Genomic DNA, 25,503 nt, shown 5'->3' with positions numbered 1-25,503 from the left:
AAGCTTGCTCTTCAAATTATCATATTGAAACCACACATAGCTAACATCTGATAACTATGTAAAGAAATTGCTTTTAGATATGCGACACTTAGCTAGTTGTGTGTTCCATTGATCAAGTGAGAGGTAAACCAAATCTGTAACATTCTGCAACTTACATATGTTGCTTAGTCGGAGCTAAATGGAAATAATCACAGCTTGTTCAGCCCTATTATCAAGTTCAGTATTTGTCTCCCCAAAGTTCTGAGTTGAATATCAGTTCACATTGCCACCCCTCTTACAAGGACTCTGTGGATTCCACTAATTTATATTAAGACAGTCCTAATAGCAATCAGAGTGGGGAATTATGTAGTATTTGATCTCAGTCCACTAAAAGAGGGCATATGTTGACTCCTAAAGTGTCACTGACACCTGAAGTGTTACCTCAAGGCTGCTACAATGGATATCTCGTACAGCTGCATCACTACTGAATGGCACGTTCCGTTTGTGAAAACAGAAGTGCAGAAAGTATGTTTGTACGCCGATTACAGGGTTTAAAAATTTTTTTGGACATTAGTAAAGTATGTGGAAACTATTTAAATCATAATATGTTTATATTCTAACATATAAAGTGTAAAAAATTGTGAAATACTGTTTGTAGCTAATCAGCTACAATGTGCATCTACACTGTATTTCAAAACGCAACCTGACCATGACAAGAAGAGATCAGGAGAAAGATATCTTGGAGTGGCTGGAGATCCCTTTATGCAATGAAGATAGTCTGGACTCATCACAAGACCCGATTTACTTTACGCACAAATATGAAGATTCTGGCAACAGCAGTAATAATGAAAGATGAAGTGTGGTAACAATGCAGTCTTCACAAAGATTACAATCTACTCCTGGGACAGCGCTACCTACTTCTTCCGGAAATAGTGCATTGGTAATATCACCATATAGTGAAAGAAATAGTCAGGAATCTGCATATACTAACAATGAATCCACATTTACACATATGAGTGCGCCAAAGAAATGCAGAAATGTTGTTTGGAAAGAGAAACATTAAGTTATTTCTGAAAGCCAGACAAAATTTCACAGAACCACAGAGTTACCAGCTGAAATAATGAACTTAGATACTCCTTATCAGTTTTTTTTACCCACATATTCCCATCAGAATTTTTTGAAATAATTATTGAGAAATCGCACAGGTACAGTGTTCAGAAAAATTACCAATAAACCACTAGATATATCCTGTGATGACATGAGAAATTTTGTTGGTATCTGTATTGTATGTCTGTTGTACATGTGCCCAACACAAGAGATTATTGGGATACTGTCATTGGTCATAAATTGATTAGCAGTACAATGTCAGTAGGTAAGTTTGAACTCATCAGACAAACTCTTCATTTCAGTGACAACGGTAACATGTTGCCTACAGGAGAAAATGGCGATCATAGACTTTTGAAACTGAGGCATATAATTGAACTGGTGAGATCTCGATTCCAAACAGTTCCAATTGAAGAATGTGTGTCTGTCAATGAGCAAATGTGCTCCACAAAAGCGTGGAGTTATCTCTAACAATATATGCCAAATAAGTCACATAAATATGGGTACAAGCTATTTATAATTAGTGAAATCTAAGCATTCACATATGATTTTGAGATTTTCACTAGTGATGAAAACTGCCCTAAGGAAAGATTACCTGGGGAGGAGGATTTAAAAGCCAGTGTAAATACTGTTGTTCACCTTAGCAGAGTACTGTAAAGAAATGTAAACCATAAACTTTATTGTGACAATTGCTACACACCATTACCACTTTTAGTTTGCTTACATAAACACGGCATTTATTGTTTAGCAACTGTGAGAAGAAACCAAGTGACAGATTGCAAGCTTCCAAAAGATGATTTGAAAAAACTGGAAAGAGGTACGTGTATTGAATGTGTGGCAACTGTTGAAGGAATTGAAGTCTCCAATGTTGTTTGGAAAGACAACAAAACTGTTATGCTTCTTTCTACTCTTGCTGGAAAGGAACCTGTGGGGGAAGTTAGAAGGTATAATAGGAAAATGAAAACAAGAACAACAGTGCCATGTCCTCAATTGACAAAGCTGTACAACAAATATATGGGAGGTGTAGATTTATTAGACAGTATTGTGGGCAGACATAAAATTCTTATGAGATCTCAGAAGTGGTATCTTAGAATATTCTATCATCTGTTAGATATGGACATAGTAAATGCTTGGATTCTGTACAAAAGAGTAGCAGAGTTTAAAGAGAATCTAAAGACCATAAAGCTAAGAAAATTGTGCATGGATGTTGCTGTATGTTTATGCTATGCTGAGACCACAACACCAAAATGTGGGAGACCAGGCAATGAATTGGAACAACAAATCCAAGCAAAGAAGAGTAGAGAACCAACTGCTCACCAAAGGATGTAAGACTGGACCAAGTGTATCATTTTCCATCTCCCTTGGAAATAAGCAGAGATGTAAATTTCCTGGATGTAATGGATTCACATAGGTTTATTGTGAAAAGCGTGTAGTACCATTATGCTTTCACAAAAATAAATATTGCTTGAAGGATTATCATATGAAATAGGACTATTGCACATTCCAAATTAAGATGAAAATTTTTAAATCAATTCTGTGCTACATTTAAATAAATTTTTGTGTTGCTTTTGTAACCTACTGAAGCTTATGTAATTTTTGTTTTATTTTATTATTATTATTATTATTTTTCCTTACTTAATGTCAGTGAATAAGTCTCTGTGTGTGTGTGTGTGTATGGACAATGTCCACTTTTGCAATTTAGCAGAATTCCCAAGCACTAGTTGATATAAAGTTGTCACTATGGTATGTCAGTTAACTGATAAATGCATTTTGTAGCTGATCATCTACAAGCCATTAATTTGTATCTAAGAGCCTCAAATTTTGAAATAAATTTTTTAAACTATTTTTCTGCCATTTAACACACCTTAACGCAACAGTGGGAATTTTTTCAATAAAAAATAAAAAATTCATGCATTTAAGGGTTAACTGATACAATCAGATCATGGGATGGCTCATTTTGAACCAAAACTGGTCATTTTTAAAAATTAGTGTGATCTAGATGAATAACAAAATCTATTTTGCAACAGGTGATTGTGGGTTTCCTCCAAAGACAAGTCAATTTTTGTAATTGAACACAAATCAATACTGAAAATGAGTTTCTAATATGTGGGGAGAATTAATCTGATTTGTAACATAAATATAATTTTAACTTACATGTACAACATTCTCAGCTGCAGGGTTTTACTGATTGATTTATCCAGACATGAACAATGATTTGCCCTCGTGGCTTCAATTGTGCCTCACTTTATTTATTCTAGAATATGAAGGAGATGAATGGTTAGCTTTGAAAGATTGTGAAACTTTTATTGGCATCCATATTTAAAGATTACAGGGTGTTGTAAACCTTTAAGATCAAAATTATATTGATAGTGGAGAATCCCAAATTGAGTGTCTGAATATATAGTACTAATGGTCAAAACTGGTTATTTAGTTTTTAATTGCCATAAACAAATTCACTTCATAGCAAAAACTTAAGCTCATGATGACTGGTAGTCTCAATATGTACATTACAATGTAATCCAAAGGCTGAATTTAATTTTTATTTCAAAATCATCTGATACCATTAATTCCACTTTTTGTTCATGGTAGAGTGTAAATTGGTCTTCCTCAATACCGTACTCACTGCTCCTTGTTCTTTGACCTAGGCATTTCATAAGCAAATTGGTAACTCCTTCCCGTACAATGCGACACCATCCTCCTCAAATTCTACTGTGTGCACAATTCGTTCTTGAGAACGTTGGCCAGCTTTCTGGAAGCTGCATGACCCAGTTTATTGGAAGTGTCTATACACTGTGATGAGTTTTCCCCAATTAGAATGATGCTTGTGTGAATTTTTTTATGTTCATTCATTCACCTTTCTGGGGACTACACTCCTGTGCCATATATTAAACGCATGGCTGCAGCTTGATATAACAAGTAGTGCTACATTTTCTACAGTCAGTCATTAACTACACTGAATGTTAGAATTGCAACACCGTGAAGACAGTGTGGAACATACATCAGATTGGAGTGAAGTGTATTACTGTATTTTATTGCATAAGCTCCCCCCCTCGTATATTCCCCTCCTCTACGATTTTTCATCATTAAAAATTTGTTTGATTAATATCACGCATAATTCCCTCTCCTGGTTCATTCTTACTGAAGCGGCCATCAAATGACTTGACAGTGGACAACAATGGACACAGTGATACTTTGCATAAAAATATCTCCATTGTCATAACATATCATAAATTTGAAAAGTGAAGTTGCTGGTGTATTTCTAGGTTATTTTGTAACAAGTCGTCATAATGTCGAAATGTGCAAACTACTTGGTGTCTAAGACGGCAGCCAGAGTGAAAGTACATAAGTGTCATCACGAAAAATTGTAAATTGGATGGGCAATGAAAAAGCAAAAGTGTACAAAGTGTAAAGACAAAATCACGAAGCTTAAAGAACATATTTCAAGTCTGCAATTAGTTATTGGTGAGTTAAGAATGTGTATCTCAAAACTTCAGAAGGAAAAACTTGTAGTCGCTGTTGAAGCAAAAACTTGGCAAATCTTCCTCAAGTTGATTCAAGCAACTCCGAAAAGTGGGCTAAAACGTCATATAAAAACAGCAGACATGAAATGAAAACCGCTGAAGACTGTGTAGTATCAGGAAATTTAGTGAATGACAACCGGTCTCACAAATATTTTCTAATATGGATTGTGCAAAGGCTGTGAACAATGTATTACCATGTGACAAGATCGAAGAGGCATTAACAAGACGAGACAGGAGCATATTCCGCCCCAGAAAAACAGCCAACATGGCGAGAATGTGAACATTATACATCTGCCGACTCTGAGAAGTTCTGCTACGGTGTTGTCATCTCTTGCTGGCACAAAAAACAACATGGAAAATGTAACTCAAGGCAAGACGGGTACCTGTAGCTACAGACAAAATAACGCTAAGCTTCCTGCAAAAAGTAGGCCTACATATGAAACTGACATTACGCTCGTAGTCAAGGCCAAGGAATAGCCCCTGAATTGCAAATTACAAGAGATCAACAGCATGGTAAAACAAGGAGCACATCTCAAGGCAGCAACTACAGTTTGGCACGAAAATATCTCAGGGCTAAATGGTATTGATTTTTTGGTCTTTCTTGTGGGTACTAATGACGTAGCAAAAAATGAGGTAAAAGCTTGCACCTACCCTTAAATGGAGGCAGCAGCAATTTAGAAATACGAATGTGATCGTGTTTTCAATACCACATCATCGTTACCTACGCAATTGGTCCTGTGTGAATAAGGAAGTGGGAAAAGCGAATAAAGCAATGCAGAATCTATGCAGGGACTTTAAAAATGCAACATGCGTCGACATAAGCACAAAAGGAAACAATTCCAAACTCATGGCTTTCACATCAAAAGACTGGGAAAGGCGTTTGTTAGCAGTAAGGTCGCAGAAGTAATACATATGAAAACAAACACAGTGCAACACTCTGATCAAATTATACTATTGAAAGACAGAAGTGATTTAACTTAAGTAACGACTTCTATCAAGAGTGATGAAGAAGATGCTTTTTTTTTCTGCAGTAACAACATAGACAGCCGCAATGCTTATAATTTGGACATATCATGTAATTATGAATGAGAATGAAAACAGTGATCAAATGTTTACGGTGCTGTAGGTGAATATCTGGTGTACAAGATATAAACTATTAGAATTGGAACATATTTGTAGCATTAAGAATGTAGATGTGATGTGTGGCAGGACATTGGCTAACAGAAAATGAAATTGACAGTTTCGTCCCTCAAGGATGTGTAGTAGCTGACGTACTGTGTGGGGGAAAGAGGAAAAGTTGTAGTGTTGGGATTTATGTCAAGAATGGGCTAAAATTTTCAAAACTAGATGTGACACCACTTTGTTCAGAAATAAATGCTGAGTTTAGTTGTACAAGATAAACTGAAGAAATGTAACAACTGTTAGCCTGTATAGGTCTCCAAGTGGAGATATAAAGGTATTTTTTGGACAGTCTTGAGTTAATGGTTACAAAACTTCTTAAACTTAAAACAATTTTATTATTGAAATGGGAGACTCAAAGCAACATTACTCTAGAACACTATTAAAAACCGTAGCTAAAGATTCTTAAACCTGCTTAGCACAAACATGTCTCCTACTCATGATTATACATGTCTAGACAATATTATTATTAATTTGCATAGAGAGGAATATGTGACGAACCTGGCTGATGGAGTATTTGCAGATCACGATCCTTCGCTTTTAACAGTTTATCACAAGCATCCAACTTATTTACAATAAATGTAATGTGGCATTGGTGAGAGGTCAGAGAGAGGAGCACATTACGTTGTTTATTGACAAGTTAAAGAACACAAATTGAGACTCTACCTATGGGTGTCAAACAGGAAAAGCTGGAGTTGAAAATGGTTTTGATGACCTTTTTAAAAAATGCAGAGACTTATGGTATTCATGTTCCTCATTCACCCCACGGTGGTCACCCGGGTCTTACAGTCTGACAATTCCAGACATACTCTACAGGAAATAGCCGGTGTGGAGGTAGTGACCTGACGTCTGGTGGGCCTTTCCCCACACTCGTCCTGTGCAAGCGGAAAGCTCAGCATGACTGTAGTTCTCACCCTGCTGTCTTAGGTGCACTTATCTTTGTTGAGTTTTCGTCTGCGGGTTCCCCTGACCTTCCTTGTCACAGTAAGTTTTATTTATTTTTCCTTCTGAGTATAACATTATGTAATGCATTTATTGCATAGTAGGATTCCTAAATAGACCTTTGAGGCTCAGGGGTCTGGCAGACCCACGCGACTAGTCTTGTTACTTTTCTCACAACTCTTTTGTTTGTGCGTGGAGATGTCAACATTTTTTCTTTTGCCTTTTTAGGTATGGAGGGAGAACGATTAATATTTCTGCCTGAGGATGATGATAGTGTATGACAAATTCACATGATGCTCCTTGATGATCTTCCTCAGCTGGGCTTACGCAATACCCCTAACTTCGAGGGTAAGAATGAATTTTAAGATGAGGATCCGGAAGGTGTGGCGAGCAATGACTATTTAGAATCGAGGGAGGAAACATCTTACACGGAACAAGATAATTCCTTGGAGGAGGATGACATTGGCGACATTCTTCTTGGTCATGATGGTGAAAGTACATGGACCAAGAAAATTCTGCCTGGAAATAGGAGAACCCTGAAAAGGAACATTATTACACATTTACATGGTGTGAAAAGACAAGCACAACATGCTACGACCCCTTTAGCCTGTTGGGGACTTTTCTCTGAGGCTGACGTAATAAATACTATAGTTCAGTGTACAAACTTCCAAATTAGCACAAAGAAAGATAATTTTTCTCGAGAAAGGGATCCGAAGGATACAGATGCTGTAGAATTGAGGGCATTTGTGGGCGTAATATATATGCTTGGTTTGAAAAAACTGAATCGTACAAACCTCGAGGGTATATGGGCTAATGATACAACCGGTGAGGAATTTGCCAGAGCAGTGATGAGCATGCAGAGGTTTAGATTTTTATTACAACATTTACAATTCGATGATAAACGAACTTGTAAAGAGAGAGAAAAAGGTGATAAACTAGCTGCAAATTGGAGAACTTTTTGAACAAATAGCTGGTAATTTCCAAAAGTGTTATACTATTGGGGAATATGCTATAATTGACGAAAAGCTTGAGGCTTTCAGAGGAAGATGCACTTTCAAGCAATATATACCTTTGAAACCCACCAGATATGGTGTAAAGATGTTTGCTCTTACCGATGCACGGACCTTTTATACTCGCAATTTGGACATTTATTCTGGAAGACAGCCGCCTGGACCCTTCTCGACTGGCATGTCTCCATATGAAGTGGTGATGCGTCGTACGAAGCCAGGTTCAGCAGCTTTGCACTGGCTGAAGAATTGTTGAATAAAAGGTTGACAGTGGTTGGGACAGTAAGAAAAAATAACAAAGAATTACCACCTAGAATTGCAAATAAATGAAATTTGTATTGCACCCAATTCTTGTTTGATGGCACAAAAACTTTTATTGCATATCCGGCAAAAAAAAAAGGTTATCCTCTTCTCTAGTATGCATCTTGATGCTGTGATTGAAAGTGAAACAGTCACCAACAGGCCGGAAATAATTTCTTTTTACAATGCCACCAAATCTGGGGTTGACACAGTGGATAGGATATGCAGTTCTGTGAATGTGGCCAGAAATACACGACACTGGCCAATGACCGTTTTCTCTTCATTGCTGAATGTTAGTGAAATTAATGAAATGGAATGTACAGTTTGCAAAAAGGTACTCTTTCGAAGAAAAGGCGTACCTTTATGAAAGAACTTGTCTTTGGTCTTGTTGCTGAGCAAGTGAAATGGGAGAAATACATGGAAAATCCTCCCAGGAAACTGAGATCATCGATTGACAATTTATTTCCAATATTGTGTCCACAACCATTGAGTGGAACCAGTTCTAAGACATCGAACCAAGGAAGGAAAAGATGTGACGATTCTTCGAGTAATACTGATAGGGAAACTAACTACCAATGTATGAAATGCCGAAAGTACATTTGCATAAAGGACCATTCCATCTTCGTTTGTAAATATTGTTATAATTACTACTTAGAAGTAAATAATAAGTAAATATTGTTCAAACATAAAGCATACTATTAAAATTTGTTTCTCATTTATAAACATTGTTTATTAGTATATATTTCCTATAACATTTCTTTATAAAATAAATTTGTAAATACACATATTATACATATTATTCTATTGAGTTTCATTTTATTGTATTTTATAATGATGGTAAACATATGACATGACTTAGGAGAACTAAATATACAACATTAAACAGCTAAAGTTACTCTCGGGTCTGTGAGGCCCAGTGCCACTGCTTCTGTTACCACGAGGAGCACGACCTCTGCCAGGTTAATAAAAATTAGTTCCCCTGGTAGACCTAAATGTAAAACAAAAAATCAACTGGTATACAAAAAAATTGGCAGAAATTAGAGAAAACATGCCTGTACTTTATCGAAAAAAATGAGGATAATCAAGGGGAGGAGGAGAGGAGTGGGGTCTACAACGAATACCGCAGGAGTAAAAAGCATTGCAAAGCCAAGCTTGGACAGGCCAAAAAAGCAGCTTGTGAAAGGTACATAGCAGGTGCCCCAAATAAGTGCAGGGTGGTTATCAGACAAGATCATTCTATTCAGCCAGTTATGTCAAACTCTGCTTGATCCATGAGATCAGATTCTTCTGCAAGGGATGTACTCGATCCCCTGCTGCCTGAAGGATCTTTGTTTCGTTGGGACAAAATCACGCCTTATGAGGTCTGTGAAACTGTTTCCGAATTGTCCAATTCCAAAAGTGTGGACTGCTACTGGACATACAATTATGTTGTTAAAAAGAACAGTTTTATTTTTAATAAATGTTTAGAGTATGGAGTTAAGAGTTGTCCCCATATACAAAAAGAATGATAAACTACTCCACATAACTATCAGCTAGTTTGAATCACTTATGTACATTCAGTTAAGTAATTACTTTGAACGACATGCCCTTTTTTTATGCAACAGTCAGGATGGATTTCGGCCAGGTAAAAATACCTCTGCAGCTGTTCTAGAAATTGTTGACCAAACTTTAATTGTGTTTGAAAATAAGAAGATGGTGTCGCTTGCATTATGCGATTCAAGGAAAGTTTTTGACTGCATTCCTTTTAAACATATTACTAACAAAGTTGGAGTGTTATGGTGTATAGAAATCTACGTTGGCAGTATTGTCTTCCTAGCTGACCGACAGAAGAAAGTTTGTCTCAGTTAGTGATAGACATTACCTGTTAGTAGAAATTTGCACAGGTGTACCACAGGGCTTGGGTCTTTGGCCCCTTCTTTTCCTTTGTGGCTGTCAGTGACCTGCCCCATTGTATATCACAGTCTGTAATCTGCTGTGCTGATTATACAACTTTACTTTCTTTGCATCATGACATCCCAAGCATTAATAAGATCTCTCAAGGAACTCTTGACTCCGCACTGAACTGGTTTGTAGCCAAAAAACTTGTCTGTAATCCAGACAGAACTCAAAAGCTTATGTTAGGATTGACTAAGGAGATAGAAAATAAATGTTAGGAACACATACTGAAGCCAAACTCAGTTGGGAAGAACATATCAATCACGTCTGTAAAAAGATCTCACAAGTGTCCTACCTCATATGGAAACTGAGAGATATGGTCAGTAATAACTATCTCTGTGTGGCACATTTTGGGCTCTTTCAGTCACACATCTCATATGGTCTTCTCATATGCGGACATTCTCCTCATATCAGCAACATTTTAAAAATAAAAACAAAGTTGTCTGCATATTATGCAAGGCTGGTTCTAAACAGCACTGTTGCCCTCATTTAACAAGGCTTAAGCTACTAACACTTGTGGATCTGTTCATCTGTGAGTCTGTGCTCTTTGTCAAGAACAGCGTTAAGGAATTTGTTTTAAGGGAAATGAGACACAAATATGACACCAGAAATAAGGCAAACATTGACATTCCATTGCACAGACTAGCCATAACAGGAAACTCGCATGAAGTAAATGCCCTCAAAACTTTTAACAAGCTACCTCTCACTGCTTGATCCCTGCATTCAAAAAGTTCAAAACAAAATTGTATGACTGGCTGACAAAAAACCCATTATACAGTATGAAAGAGCTCTATGATACGGACAATACTGATGGTAATATTTAAAATTATGGCTGTATATAAGGTAGTTAACCCATACGCGAATTGTAAAGGTTAATTGTAATAATTTAAGTGCAATCGTAACTTGATACTATTAAGATATTAGCTGATATTATTAAGAAAGCCTATTCTACTGTATGTGGACAATGGCAACGAAAGATTGATTCTGAATGAAAGATTCTGATTCATGGCAAAATTTAAATTACATCTGTTATCTTACACTGATACAGACAGAGTGAAAGCTGCAGGAAGAAATTTCTCCATTCAGTGGAGACAAAGAGATAAACTCATGACTGCAAAGGCAAGCTCCAAATCTTTCCATCGGCGTAAAACAAAAATATCCCGAAATTGATAATGGTATAATTGCTTATGTCAATTAAATTCAGAATGCTGGCTGTGCTGTCTCTTATGAAATGATTCAAAACAAAGCTCACGAGATAGACAGAAAAGATTTTAAAGCAAGCATTGGTTGGGTGATTAGTTTTATGAGACAGCAAATCTCAGTCTACAAAGGAGAACATCTTTGCACCAGTGCTTACCCTGAGACTATACAGTAATACAAGTATGAAAGCAATATGACTATTTGTTCTCCTTGACCAGATGCCAGTGTTTCTTGATACGCTGCAAACAGCACTGTTGCTCCAACTAGCTCAAAAAGTGTGCTTGTGAAGACAAGTGGAGCGCAGAAATTAAGATGCGCAGTGATGTTGTATATGACAGCAGATGGCAATAAACTTACACCATATGTCCTCTGTAAATGGAAGGCATTATCAAAGGAGGCTACCCTACATGGAATTCACTTTTGAGTTCAGGAAAATGGCTAGATGACAGCAGATTTGATGGTGGATTCGTTGGAGAAAGTCTAGGGAAGACAACCAATGAAATGGATGAAGCCCCATCCTGCCATCATCCATGGAGGAATAGCATCCATTCTTCAATCTTTAGATGTTGGTGTGAACGAAACTTTGAAAGAATATCTTTTTTTACAAATTACTGTAATGTAACTTTTACCTACCTAATACATTGTTTCCCTTCCTTTCTGAATTCCTAGAAGCACCACTCTACTACTTGGGTAATCCCCTCCCTAGTGTGTTTGGAAAAAATTTTGAGGAAAAAAATGAGGGAATTATGTAATAAAATATGGTACATGCATGAATATGAAAGTGATTTAGCTTATATTGCAGCCACACACATGTACAGCCGCACGGAGGAGTTAGGTGTAACACTATCTACATTGTACTCCATCTGATCAGTGGTGGCCGGTTATCATGTGCTAATCTTGTACAGCCCAATCTAAATATTGCACTAAAATTATGACATTTCTCTTCAAATGCAAACCAGAAATCACACTAAAATTATGCCATTTCTCTTCAAATGCTAGTCAAAATGACACTAAAATTACATCATTTCTCTTTGAATGCCAGCTGGGTATGCAAATAAAATGGATGGAAACATGTTCCATTGCACTATCTCTGCAGTAAGTAGAAACCAGTATTGAGTGCTGAAATGATGGTCAGCAATGCTACAATCTACTTGGCGAAGGGACACAGTTGTCTGTTTACTACTGCTCTGATGTAACATCATCCCTTCCACCACTGAGTGCTATATTGCTCACAGCACCAGGTCATATTTTTCTTTGAAATTGCTTGTAACTTATTGTGCAAGTGCAGTGTATGAGGGTCATTTAGGAGTGAGAATATGAGGGTTTATTAGGAGTGGCCGAAGTAATGGCTCCATGGGTGAGTGGTTAACAGCACTGACGTAATTCGTTGGCCCAGGTTCGATTCCTGATACTACTAATATTTTTTTCCTTTGTTTTATCTTATTCCTCGCAGTGCTAAACAGTCAATTATAACATTTAAATATATGTAAACAGTTCAGTTTGCATATGTAAAATTAATACAGGGTGAGGCATAAAATGTCGTTGCTTGTGCTTCAGAAATTTTTTTATTTACGGAATAATACTCAAATGATGTTGCCATTTTACAAAATTAATGCTTGAAACTAACATCTCCCAGGTGATAGCCATTTTCAGCAATGCACTTCTCAAGCTGCTCTAGGAAATTGGCTTCCACTCTCTCCAACATTTCTCTATCAATTTGGACAACTTCCACACGAATTGCTTCCTTCAGTTCTTCAAGTGTCCATGGTTTATGCTCTTATACATGTGACTTGAGGTTACCTCACAAAAAGTAGTGCACATGGAGAGGTCTGGGGAATGAGGGGGCCAACTAATGTCAACAAACCAGGAAATGACGGCTTGCTGAAACCGAACTTGCCAGATAGGACTATGTCTTCTTCTTGGTTCAGGTGGGAAGAACTCAATGATCATCTGTCTATAACAGTCTGATGTTACAGTTACAGTGTTCCTGTTATCATCTTGGAAAAAGTGTGGACCAGTAACATTTTCACTAGTTGCACTACAGCATCATCCGCAAAAAGCCGCATGGAACTATCGACGTTATCTACTAGGTCATTTATATATATTGTGAAAAGCAATGGTCCCATAACACTCCCGTGTGGCACGCCAGAGGTTACTTTAATGTCTGTAGACGTCTCTCCATTGATAACAACGTGCTGTGTTCTGTTTGCTAAAAATTCTTCAATCCTGGTCTGATATTCCGTAGGCTCTTACTTTGTTTATCAAGCGACAGTGCAGAACTGTATCGAACGCCTTCCGGAAGTCAAGGAAAATAGCATCTACCTGGGAGCTTGTATCTAATATTTTCTGGGTCTCATGAACAAATAAAGCGAGTTGGGTCTCACACGATCGCTGTTTCCGGAATCCATGTTGATTCCTACAGAGCAGATTCTGGGTTTCCAAAAACAACATGATACTCGAGCAAAAAACACGTTCTAAAATTCTACAACAGATTGACGTCAGAGATATAGGTCTATAGTTTTGCGCATCTGCTCGACGACCCTTCTTGAAGACTGGGACTACCTGTGCTCTTTTCCAATCATTTGGAACCTTCTGTTCCTCCAGAGATTTGCGGTACACGGCTGTTAGAAGGGGGGCAAGTTCTTTCGCGTACTCTGTGTAGAATCGAATTGGTATCCTGTCAGGTTCAGTGGACTTTCCTTTGTTGAGTGATTCCAGTTGCTTTTCTATTCCTTGGACACTTATTTCGATGTCAGCCATTTTTTCGTTTGTGCGAGGATTTAGAGAAGGAACTGCAGTGTGGTCTTCCTCTGTGAAACAGCTTTGGAAAAAGGTGTTTAGTATTTCAGCTTTACGCGTGTCATCCTCTGTTTCAATGCCATCATCATCCCAGAGTGTCTGGATATGCTGTTTCGAGCCACTTACTGATTTAACGTAAGACCAGAACTTCCTAGGATTTTCTGTCAAGTCGGTACATAGAATTTTACCTTCGAATTCACTGAACACTTCACGCATAGCTTCCTTACACTAACTTTTACATCATTTAGCTTCTGTTTGTCTTAGAGGTTTTGGCTGTGTTTAAACTTGGAGTGAAGCTTCCTTTGCTTTTGCAGTAGTTTCCGACTTTGTTGTTGAACCATGGTGGGTTTTTCCCGTCCTTCACAGTTTTACTCGGCACGTACCTTTCTAAAACGCATTTTACGATTGCCTTGAACTTTTTCCATAAACACTCAACATTGTCAGTGTCAGAACAGAAATTTTCGTTTTGATCTGTTAGGTAGTCTGAAATCTGCCTTCTATTACTCTTGCTAAACAGATAAACCTTCATCCCTTTTTTTATATTCCTAAAAAGGATCCTAGAGAGGATATAAAATGTAGACTGGCAATGGAAAGGAACGTGTTTCTGAGGAAGAGAAATTTGTTAACATCGAATATAGATATAACTGTCAGGAAGTCGTTTCTGAAAGTATTTGTATGGAATGTGGCCATGTATGGAAGTGAAACATGGACGAGAAATAGTTTGGACAAGAAGAGAATAGAAGCTTTTGAAATGTGGTGCTACAGACGCATACTCAGGATTAGATGGGTAGATCACATAACTATGGAGGAGGTACTGAATAGAATTGAGGAGAAGAGGAATTTGTGGCACAACTTGACAAGGAGAAGGGATCGGTTGGTAGGACATGTTCTGAGGCATCAAGGGATCACCAATTTAGTACTGGAGGGCAGCGTGGAGGGTAAAAATCATAGAGGGAGACCAAGAGATGAATACACTAGGCAGATTCAGAAAGATGCAGGTTGCAGTAGGTATTGGGAGATGAGGAAGCTTACACAGGATAGTGTAGCATAGAGAACTGCATCAAACCAGTCTCTGGACTGAAGACCACTCAACAGTTTCTCTTGTTAAGTCAATAGGCTATATATCGTCATTCCAAAAGAATATATAAGCAAGTTTAGTATGAAAGTCTTTTGGATACCACAGCAATGAATTTATTAAAAGAAAGTGGCGTTTTCCACGTTTGCTGTATTAATTTTACTTGTTAACAGCTAGTTCTAGCCTTCTAGGCATTCTCAAGTAACTCTGTGGTTCTGCAGTAGAAAAGTATGCCTTACATATTGAAATGTTAGCACCTTTAAATTAGTGTTTTCTATTTGTTTTGGTCGATAAATGTTCTCTCATTGGTTTGACAGCTTGACATTTACAAATTTATAACATCTTTGTAAATATAAAGCTGTCAAACCAACAAGAAAGCAATTCTATTCTATACCTTTTTTAAATGTCAAGTAGTCAAACCAACAAGGCAGCATTTGTGAACCAAAAGGAATAGAAAACATAAGTTTCAATATTTAAGATGTAGTTTTCCCTTGCAGAACCAGAAAAATCACTTGAGAATGGCCTAGAAGGCTGAAATTAATTGCGAACAAATAAAATTAATACAGCAAAAGTGGAAAATGGACCTTCTTTTAATATGAAAGTGTTTTCTGCAGATGATCTGCTAAAGAGGCCCTTTTCCAGTAGATCTGAGGAGGACAAAGTGAGCCAAATGTAACTCTAACAACAGGTGTGTGTGGGACAAGGCTCATTGATTTGGTTCAAACTGTATTGATAGAAGTTAAATGATCCTTTCAAGTTCATGGAATATTTTGTTGATTGGGCCATTGGAAAAGGTAAAATGTTCTCTAAAGACTTACGTGCAGAGATGAGGAAAATTCATGCAAAAAAGACAGGCAGGCACTGTAGCCAATGGTTAAAAGCACAGACTTGGAAACTTGTTGTTTGGCAGCCTGGGTTTGATTTCTGCTGGTTCCATATTTTTTTTTTCTTTTATTTGTCACAGTGTTAAATAATTGATTATAAAATGTAAATCTATGTAAACAGTTCAATTTATATACATAAAATTACATTCTATACAGTTGTGATTACTACCCATGTAAGCCAAAAGGCAATAGGCCACAACTTTGTAGAAAATTGGTGTAATTGTGGTTGAAACTGCCGGTACATTTGATAGCTCTTCTCTGAGATCAGTATAACGCTGACCATTGTAGTTGTACTAGAGAGGGCCTTTCTGCATGTCATCTCACTAAAGTTTTACCCCTTGTCGGTGGATTGTTCATCTCATTAGTGTGGTGGATTCAGGCTAGCCATTTTTTTTCTGGGTTATTCCATTTTTTTTACAGATTTTGATGTAGGTTTTCTTTTGTTATTCTAAATTATCTCCAGTTAATGGTTTTTTTTCGCCACGGTGCTCTAACTTAGCCACTTCATCAACCAGTTGATCTAATGAAACAACTTGTCCTCTGCAAACGTCCGCAGCTCGTGGTCGTGCGGTAGCGTTCTCGCTTTCCGCGCCCGGGTTCCTGGGTTCGATTCCCGGCGGGGTTAGGGATTTTCTCTGCCTCGTGATGACTGGATGTTGTGTGATGTCCTTAGGTTAGTTAGGTTTAAGTAGTTCTAAGTTCTAGGGGACTGATGACCATAGATGTTAAGTCCCATAGTGCTCAGAGCCATTTGAACCATTTTTCTTCTGCAAACAGCTGGAACAGTACACATAGTACCCTCTGCCTTACATGATCAGGTGACTTGCGAAGTGTAGCTATATACTATATATGTAGATTTACATATTACATCTCTAATTGTGTCAATTTCAACAGTTCTAACTTTCTTCCTTCTTATTTTATAATAACCCGTGACACAGTGGTGTGTATGTGTGAGGCTATGTTACCAACTTGGAGGGCATTTTGGAAACTGTCATCTTGAATAAAAATTGTAATTTTGAAGTGGAAAGATGTTTCTCCCCTGCAGATGAGATGTAAGATGATGACATTAACACAAGCTAAATGTCTTGAGATCATCCTGATATCAGGAGAGAGGAGCATCTGTGTTATCACAGAGGATTACAACCAATCCCACCCACCTCCCAGCCATACCACACATTACCCGCATATGGTGGTGAAACATCTTGCAAAATTCTGTGAAACGTGCTCTGTCACAGACAACTGAAAATTGAACAATCAAAAATGGCTATTGATGAAGCAACATCAACCAATGGTCTGGCATTGTGCACTAGAATAGAATAGAACAGAATAGAAGTTTATTGTGCTGTAACATACAATTTCAAGTCATTGACTTAATGTATAGGAGACTCATCAAAACACAAAAAATGGTCTACAATTTTTCGTATAATATCATTAATATAAGATACTGTACTGGATATGTAATTAGTATACAACTAATATTTTTTCTTAAAAAGTAACAAACTTTTAAAAATTAACATTCCTAAGTACATGCTCTCTCCAGCTCAAATCTTCAGGTTGTCCTTAATGAATTCTTCTGCTGAATAGTAACATTTCTGCACTAGTTTCTCATGGAAGGTCTTTTTCAGTGTCTCTAAATTTATACTGAGCAATTCTCTTCCTTTCAGTTTGTTATAAATTTTCATACCCGTATACTATGGAGTTTGAGCATGAAGTTTTTAACGGTGGGTAGGCAGCATAAAATTATTTTGATTTTTGGTGTTGTAATCATGCTGAAAATGATTTGCTGCAAATAAATTGAGGTTACCATGTAAAAAGATAATCAGCTCATAGATATATAGCGAGGGAACACTTAATGTACGTAGTTTTTTTAGGAGTAGATGACTTTTCTTTTCTTTACTCTACATTGTGCATGTTTCTAATGATGGTTTTCTGAAGTTTCAATATTTGACACGTGGTTTGAATTAACCCAAATTACAATTCCATATCTTATTATTAATTTGAAGTAGCAGTGATATACTACTTTTCTTATGTCCATGCTGGTAGCAATGTACAATATCCTCATTGCTAATGCTAGGCTATTTAATTTATTTCCAAGGTACAGTATGTGTGAGCCCCATGACAGATTTTTATCCAGCTGCAATCCTAGGAATTCCACACAGCTAGCTTCCTGGTTTTTGTGATTGATCTGACCATTATTTAATTCTGCTTGTTCTTTTTGAAATTGCATCAACTGAGTCTCTTTCCATGTTTAATTTTAATCCATTTAAATCAAACCAAGTATCTATTTTTTTCTACTTAATACAGTTTTAGGAATTTTGTCAGTGCTGTTACTTTCAATGATTACAGATATGTCATCTGCAAACAAAACTGACACTCAGTAGTAAGTGGTAGATCATTTATAATACAATGCCCCTAATTCCATATTTTTTTCCTGTTTACAGGGTAACAAGGAGTGATTCACCTTTGATAGGTCATAAAAAATTCCTGTGGCATGCTGTGAGTTGTCTGACGATAAGTTAATTTTATCTGAAAAATGGTTTATTGCAGATACTGTGGTTCTTCTTTCATTTATATCTATACTGATTTTTTGAGGTTATTTTAAATTTTTCTAAAGAATTTTGAATTTGTATTGTGACTGCCTTTTCAAACATTTTTGATAAACTGGATTATAGTTTCCCATGTCCTTTTGTGCCTTTTTTGAATAGTTGCTTAACTACTGCATACTTAAGCATATCTGGAAACTAACCTCCTTCAAGGGAATGGTTAAATATTGTAGATACTGGCTGTGCAAGCAAGAGTCCAAACCACAGTATTCACTGCATCTTGCTGGAAACTGGGGTCAATATAAATCACTAATGCGAATTTTGGCCAAATGTAAATGGTGCTCTTACAAAATGCAAGTGTTGCTTATCACCAAGAACAATCCAAGTCTTCGAGTTAAGCTGCTGAGTGGGTGAACACAAGCTGGACGAAATCATCATTCCCTCTATCACATATTGTTTACAGATGAAGCTAATTTTTGTATTAAAAGAGATGTAAATAAACAGAATCACAGAAACTGGCAAGATGCCAACCCTCACAGGATGGCTCCATCAAAGGTAGTTGTATTATTCTGTTACGTTATTTATTTTTGTCAGGTTTTTGTAACTCCTCCATATGGTGTGAGGGTGGTGCGGTGTACCGGTATACCTGTATTGTTTCAAGAAGTACCTTGTATTTATTTTTAAAATCATACTTTGTTGTTTATCTGAGATTTCTTTCATATCATTACTTTAAGTGCAGTATCCTTATTGGTAATGAAACGTATGTATACCTATGTATTCTGGTAGTAAAAGACTATTCTAATTACAGCATTGTTTAGCCTTCTTTCTTTCTACTTACATGTAATACTCCAGCAATAATTCAATGACCCAGTAACATTCTATGGGTAATGGTCAAAATTTGCTCATCTTCAACAAAATGGGGCTCATGGTATGTTCAGCTCATCTCTGCCTTCTTCTGAATAAGAGAACTGAATATATACACGGCTCAGTCTACATACAAGCAAAGATTGTATTGCGATGGCTTCTGGGTCTTTCAGGCTTGGAAGTGACTGCCATTAGTTAACCAAGTGTAACTCTAAATTAGCTGTGTACTATCTTTTATGATAGTTAATATAATCTCTACACCTAGATAGGCAGTACTAATTCTTATTGTTAGTGTACATTGTGGCTCATTTTGCTCCTCAGACATTATGGTGTCTAATCAGATTTGAAATCATCATGAGAGAGTTTGCCAATCCACAAGAAAATTACCGTAGTGAACAGGCAAAACAAACCATTTTTCTAATATTTTTCATGACCTAGAATTGATAGCCATACTCTATAAGATGATTACTGAACTTAAATACCCATGAAGAATCAAAGTTTCATTTTTAATCAGTGTTCAGCCTCTAGTTTTGATGTTGGCCAGTAGGTACTTTCACAAGAAGACAAATATTAGATTCTTAATACTAGATGGTTGTTACTTTGCTCATTGATACCTTTGTTTAATAGTATCATTTTCCTGCTTAAGAGGACAACATTAATTTTGTACAGAAAGTGTGTGGGAATACAAACATATGCCAAAAGAAAAGTGTTCTACTGTCTTTCTTTTTTGTAACCTGAATTCACTGTTGCATTGTTTAAGTCATTGCACATCTTTTTCTTCATTGCGGATTGGAAAATGGTATGTGACTGTTTCCAGGCTTTATTAAGAATATGAGTAACAATTTTTAAAAAAATGCTTTACAGGTGAGTCCATTGAAGAAAATATTAGAAGAGAAGTAGCCGAGGAAGTAGGTATTGCAGTAGAAGCCATACAGTATGTTAGCTCTCAACACTGGGCTTTTCCAATAAATAGCCTCATGATTGGTTGCACTGCAGCTGCAGAAGAACAGATGGTACATATCAGAAGAAAAATTCACTTGAGAAAATTATAAAATTGCAAGGAGACAGAATGGCTGGCCATTACTTACCTTCATCAGAATTCCAAGTTCTGCCATGTGACATATTCAGAAGTAGAAAGAGCTTTCACAACTGTTTGTTTCTTCCCAGGAAGAAAACAGGGTGGCCAAAGACATAATGTGTAACTTATTGATTTGTTTCGTATGCTTTAGTTTTGTCAATTTTCCTCTTTTGCCTTGCTTCTTCTTGATGACTGTATGTAGTGAATTGTTATTAACTAATATACACATTACAATAGACTTGGCATTTCATTTTTGTTCTTATTCATTATTTTAACAAGTTCAGATTTGAAGATCAGATTTTTTTAGAATATATCGAGGGTCTACATCCTAACACAGATCGGTAAGCTATACCAAATTGAAGAAATTTCAAACATTTCACAAGTAGCACTTAGCATCAAAATAACTATAGATCTTCACAACCAACAACAAAATATTAACATATTAAATGATGATACAGTAGCTGTAACAATTGAAACCTAGTCCACGACTTATGAAAACAACATTATGTTTAAATACCAAATGCTTGCCTTTGACTGTGGTTTTTATGTGACACTTGTCCAAAGAGGCACATATTACAAAAATTAGAAAATCATGAGACTGTTAAATTTTACACATTAACATAAAACACCAAAGAAATATAGAAAGATACAATAGTCAATGAAGTAAGTTTGTTTAACCAAAAACTGTATAACTATAAAATGGCAAAATAATAGGTATGACTTTATGAGAGGGCAGTTGTAAATGTCCATGTGGATTCCTGAAGACCCCCAAGAATTTTCATGAAAGTGAAATTTTCTGATTGGAATAATTAACAAAACTAACAAGAGGATAACATCACTATTGATTTCAATGGAAGGGCTGTAAATAATCAAGTAGAGGTAGCAGATATGTTTAATAACAATTTCTTAATGCTTAATAACTCAACCAATGTAAGCAGGGGAGATACTTCTGACTGGGAAGAAATAATTTATGGAGTTCCACAAGGCTGAATCTCAGGACCACTACTGTTTTTCATGTATGTAAATTACCTTGTTCTTTTTTCTGATGCCACTAATGTATTGTTAGCAGTCCAATCAAACATACAGCAACAGAAGAAATGATAAGTAATGTTCTTCGAAGTGTTATTGAGTGGTTGTCTGTGAATGGTCTCATTCTCGGTTTCAAAAAGACACAACATATTCAGTTCTGCACATCTAGAGATGCTTCACCAGTGATAAATGTGAGACATGGGGAGGAAATAATAACTAGGGTGGAAATGTCAAAATTTTTAGGTGTCCGTATCAATGAGAATTTAAACTAGTTAAAACTCATTTCGGAATTCCTAATACAACTTAGCTCAGCCGCATTTACTTTGAATCGTTGCAAATTTTAGGAAGAGACAAATCATTAAGCTGCATAGTATTTTCATTCATTAATGTCATATGAAATAAAGTTCTTTGGTAAGTCATTTTTAAGGAAAAAAGTCTTCATTGCTAAAAATATGCAGTAAGAATAATATCTTGTAGACATCTGTTTAAGGTGTTACTCATTTTGACTACTGCTTCACAGTATATTTGTTCTCTCAGTATGTTTGTTGTAAATAATCCACTGCAGTTCAAAGGGAACAATGATGTACATAATTACGATAGCAGAAGAAAAAATGACATCCATTACTCAATATTAAGGTTTTCTTTAGCACAAAAATGGGATTTTTTTTAATCAGTTACCCAATGGTATAAAATGTTTGACAGACAGCAAAATTAAAATTGAAAGCAAACTGAAGAAGTTTCTCCTTGAGAGGTCCTGTTCCACTGAAGAACTTCTAATTTTGCGGTGTGTAAGAGATGCAATGTGTAAGAGATGATGGCTAGTAACTCACAACAGTACTAAAAAAAACCTATCAATCAGGTAAAAGGGGAAGGTGATAGTTAATGGAGCACAAGTTCACATCTCTGGCATTCAAGAAGATAGTACTGGGTGGGATAATCCAAATGATCCATGTTGTGTAGCAGGCACTCGAGTTCCTTGACTAGCTCAGTAACTGGGTAGGGGTTGTGCCCAAGGTGGACAGTTCTCCTTTGTTGTTTCATTTACTCCGCCAGTTTAACTGTGGTCATCTGTACTAATACATAAAAGGAGAAATGTTGATTAATGTTGTTTCCAAAAATCTCAAAGTGCTTGACCAATTTAATTCATATTTTTACATGATATTTTAACAAACATTCTGATGGACATCAGCTATAAAAGTTATTGACTGATTTACTGATCCCAAGCGATTTACCCATTCATTTTAATTGAATTGAATTCTCAGTCATGATTTCAGCTGCAATAATGGCAAACTCGGACATTCAAATACATTGGAATGGATTTATAATCAGAGTGTATTTCACACGACAAGTTGTGTGTTTCCCTTTCACAAACTGATGGTTCAGGAAACCAGTATCCAGAAATAAAAAATGTTGTGTATTTGAAATTTTGTAATTGTATTGATTATAACTGAAAAAACCTTTAAAACAACAGGAACCAGTAATGAAAACAAAGAAGTCTTTTTCATTCATATTCTATATGATTTATTCTGATACATATTTCTGTACCTTGAAATGGGTGAAGTCACAATGATAAGCTGAGATTTGTGACCTGACACATTTCCATGGGATACCCCAGATTAAGTGTATATTTAATTCCTGTACAAATTTAGCAATGAAGAAACATTGCTAAGTTTTATAGTTACTATATAAAATGTCATGTATTAATCTAATCTAATCTAATACAGTGAACACATGTTCTTGATAAACAACATGTATGGTTTCACATGTTACATCACTTTTGATGTTGTTGTATTTACCAATGGTTGGGTTTGGAATAAATGGTAGCGGATGTGAGTGCATGTTACAGATTTTACAGCAGGAATGATTGCAGGTGTAGCAACCTGGAGGCAGAGATTATAATTCCGCAATATTGTATGTTTTGATTTGGAGCTTAGATGGTGACAGGATGTGGTGGTGGGTGGTGTTGGAAGAATACCTGGGAGAGATAATCTCATTTCAGGATTTGCCTTAAAGTCGTGGCCATGGCAGCATGAGGTATTGAGGCATTCAAAGCCTGGATAGTACTAGGTGAAAACCAGATACTGTTTTCTCTACTTTTAAATGTATCAGCAGTACTTGGACTTTTGCCACCTGAAGGTGATTACTGGCCATTCTTCATGTCTCCTTGCAATTATGCAGATGGTATTTGTCTACAAATAGTTATAAGATTACATTTTTCTGTTAAAAGCGACCTTAAATAAATGATGAGTTATTCTATTGAAAAATCGCTTATAGCTTTGTATGTATTATGAGATTTTTACTTGAAAGATAAACAGTCTCATTAATATGGTGCTCCTCTTTTAATTGTTTACTCATCCAATGTTTTGTAATTTTGTTTAGCTCTCCATTGATCATGAAGAATTGGAAGATGCCAAGTGGTTTACACCAGACCAAGTTAGAAATGCTGTGCAGCGTGTAACTCAGAAAAACAAGGAAGTTTTAAAAAATTCAAGTGAAATTTGGATTCCACCTCCAGGTGCTTTGGCTCATACTTTAATAACACATTGGTTGCAAACACATGAACAATGAACCATTTGGATTCTTATGGGCCACCTGAAATGTTTTCAACCTTCTTGTTTTAAATACTTCAGTTTATGTTGAACTATGGTATATTTTTTGCCAGCATGCATACGGTGTATAGAGAAAATAGATTTTGTTGAGGAGTACAGAAAAAAATGATAATATTGGGACAATGCTAAATTAAAATTACAATATCTTTATTTCTGTGTGTGTTGTCATCTTTTCAGCCCTTTGCCAAATGCAACATATCTTATTACTGTCATTTTTATTAATTCTTGAGGTTTTTTTTTAATACTGTATATGGTTTATAATGCTGCTGGAATAATGAAAAGGGAATACATGAAAGCTGGTATCTTTTACAAACAGGTGCGTATTTTAGTAGCACATTTTTTCCAATTTAAGATCAAAATGATTCAAACCAGATATGTTCCTGAAATTGATGATTGTCACCATGCCATACCATTAACATTTCTGCCCCACATGAGGTAATAAGTTAGCAAAGCACACACCACTCATAGGTTAGGCCTTAGGCCTGTTCTGACTAGCCAAGTGTTACCTACAAAACAATATGTAGAGTGATCTATGTTTGTGGGACATATGGTCAGTATGTCACCAGTCTCTCCAACTGCTATTGCCAGTAGATGAATCCTGATGATGCCACTACTTCTTTATTCAAGTGGCTCCTAATTTGGCTCTCAGGGGCTGAGTGGACCCCACACCAGACCTCCCTACCTGAGAAAATATCTGAGGAAGTACTAGGAATTGAACCTGAAGGTGGTCAAGTAACAAGTTTCTTGCCTAATTTCAAATATGTTTGATTTTGATGTTCCACTGAAATGTAAACTACAGGTGATTCAAAATCAAAAGGACGAAAAGAAAGTATTCCTGTGACTACAGTAATGACTTTGTTTCAGAAATACACATATAGACTAAAAGGTTAACTCTCACGTTTTAGGTTGACAACGGTGAAACAATGGAAAGCTGCCGTTGTTGTTCATCACTGATGTTAGTGTTAAAAATGGTAGCATCCATGATAGAAAACAAAGGAGCCCCAGGAAAGCCATGTGTCATGCCAGCGGAATAGGAAATGTGTCGCAACCAACAATGTGAACTGTTTTGTGCAAGCTTCTGCAGTTCAAGGCTTAGAGAGAATTAAAATACAACAGGTGCTAAAACCAGCCAATAAATCAAAATTGAGACAATTATGTATTGATTTCCAAGTGCAGATGGAGGTCAGTGGTGTCACAGATGGACTTGTGTTCTGTGGTTAAGTCACATTATGAGAGTATGGGTTACACAAAACCTGTGTGTGTGTGTGTGTGTGTGTGTGTGTGTGTGTGTGTTGTGCTTTTTCTCCAGTTGTGGCCAGTTGACAGAAGAGGTACCCAACTTTGTTATTGTCATGACTTGCAGTTAGGTGTGAGTACTGGTATGGCAGCATAGGGTTGAAATATGAGCATCAGCATGCACTACAGTTGGAGATCATCAAAATGGGTGAGGACAAG

At 36.6% G+C, this 25,503-nt stretch overlaps 1 protein-coding gene across 2 annotated transcripts in view; it reads left to right on the top strand.

The window, feature by feature from the left end:
- LOC124609295 (NAD(P)H pyrophosphatase NUDT13, mitochondrial-like) overlaps nucleotides 1-24,198 on the top strand; it is a 58,236-nt gene extending 34,038 nt beyond the window's left edge. For both annotated transcript variants that reach the window (XM_047140062.1, XM_047140061.1), the window contains 2 exons: nucleotides 20,197-20,345; nucleotides 23,819-24,198. In XM_047140062.1, coding sequence (XP_046996018.1) covers nucleotides 20,197-20,345; nucleotides 23,819-24,007 — 338 coding nt within the window. In that variant the 3' untranslated portion in view covers nucleotides 24,008-24,198. The remainder of the gene's footprint in view (nucleotides 1-20,196; nucleotides 20,346-23,818) is intronic.
- Nucleotides 24,199-25,503: the final 1,305 nt, after the last annotated feature.

The sequence above is a fragment of the Schistocerca americana genome, chromosome 1 (genome assembly GCF_021461395.2).
Source record: "Schistocerca americana isolate TAMUIC-IGC-003095 chromosome 1, iqSchAmer2.1, whole genome shotgun sequence".
Taxonomy (NCBI): Eukaryota; Metazoa; Arthropoda; class Insecta; order Orthoptera; family Acrididae; genus Schistocerca; species Schistocerca americana.
The sequence above is the reverse complement of the archived record's forward strand: the minus strand, read 5'-3'. Positions and strand labels throughout refer to the sequence as shown.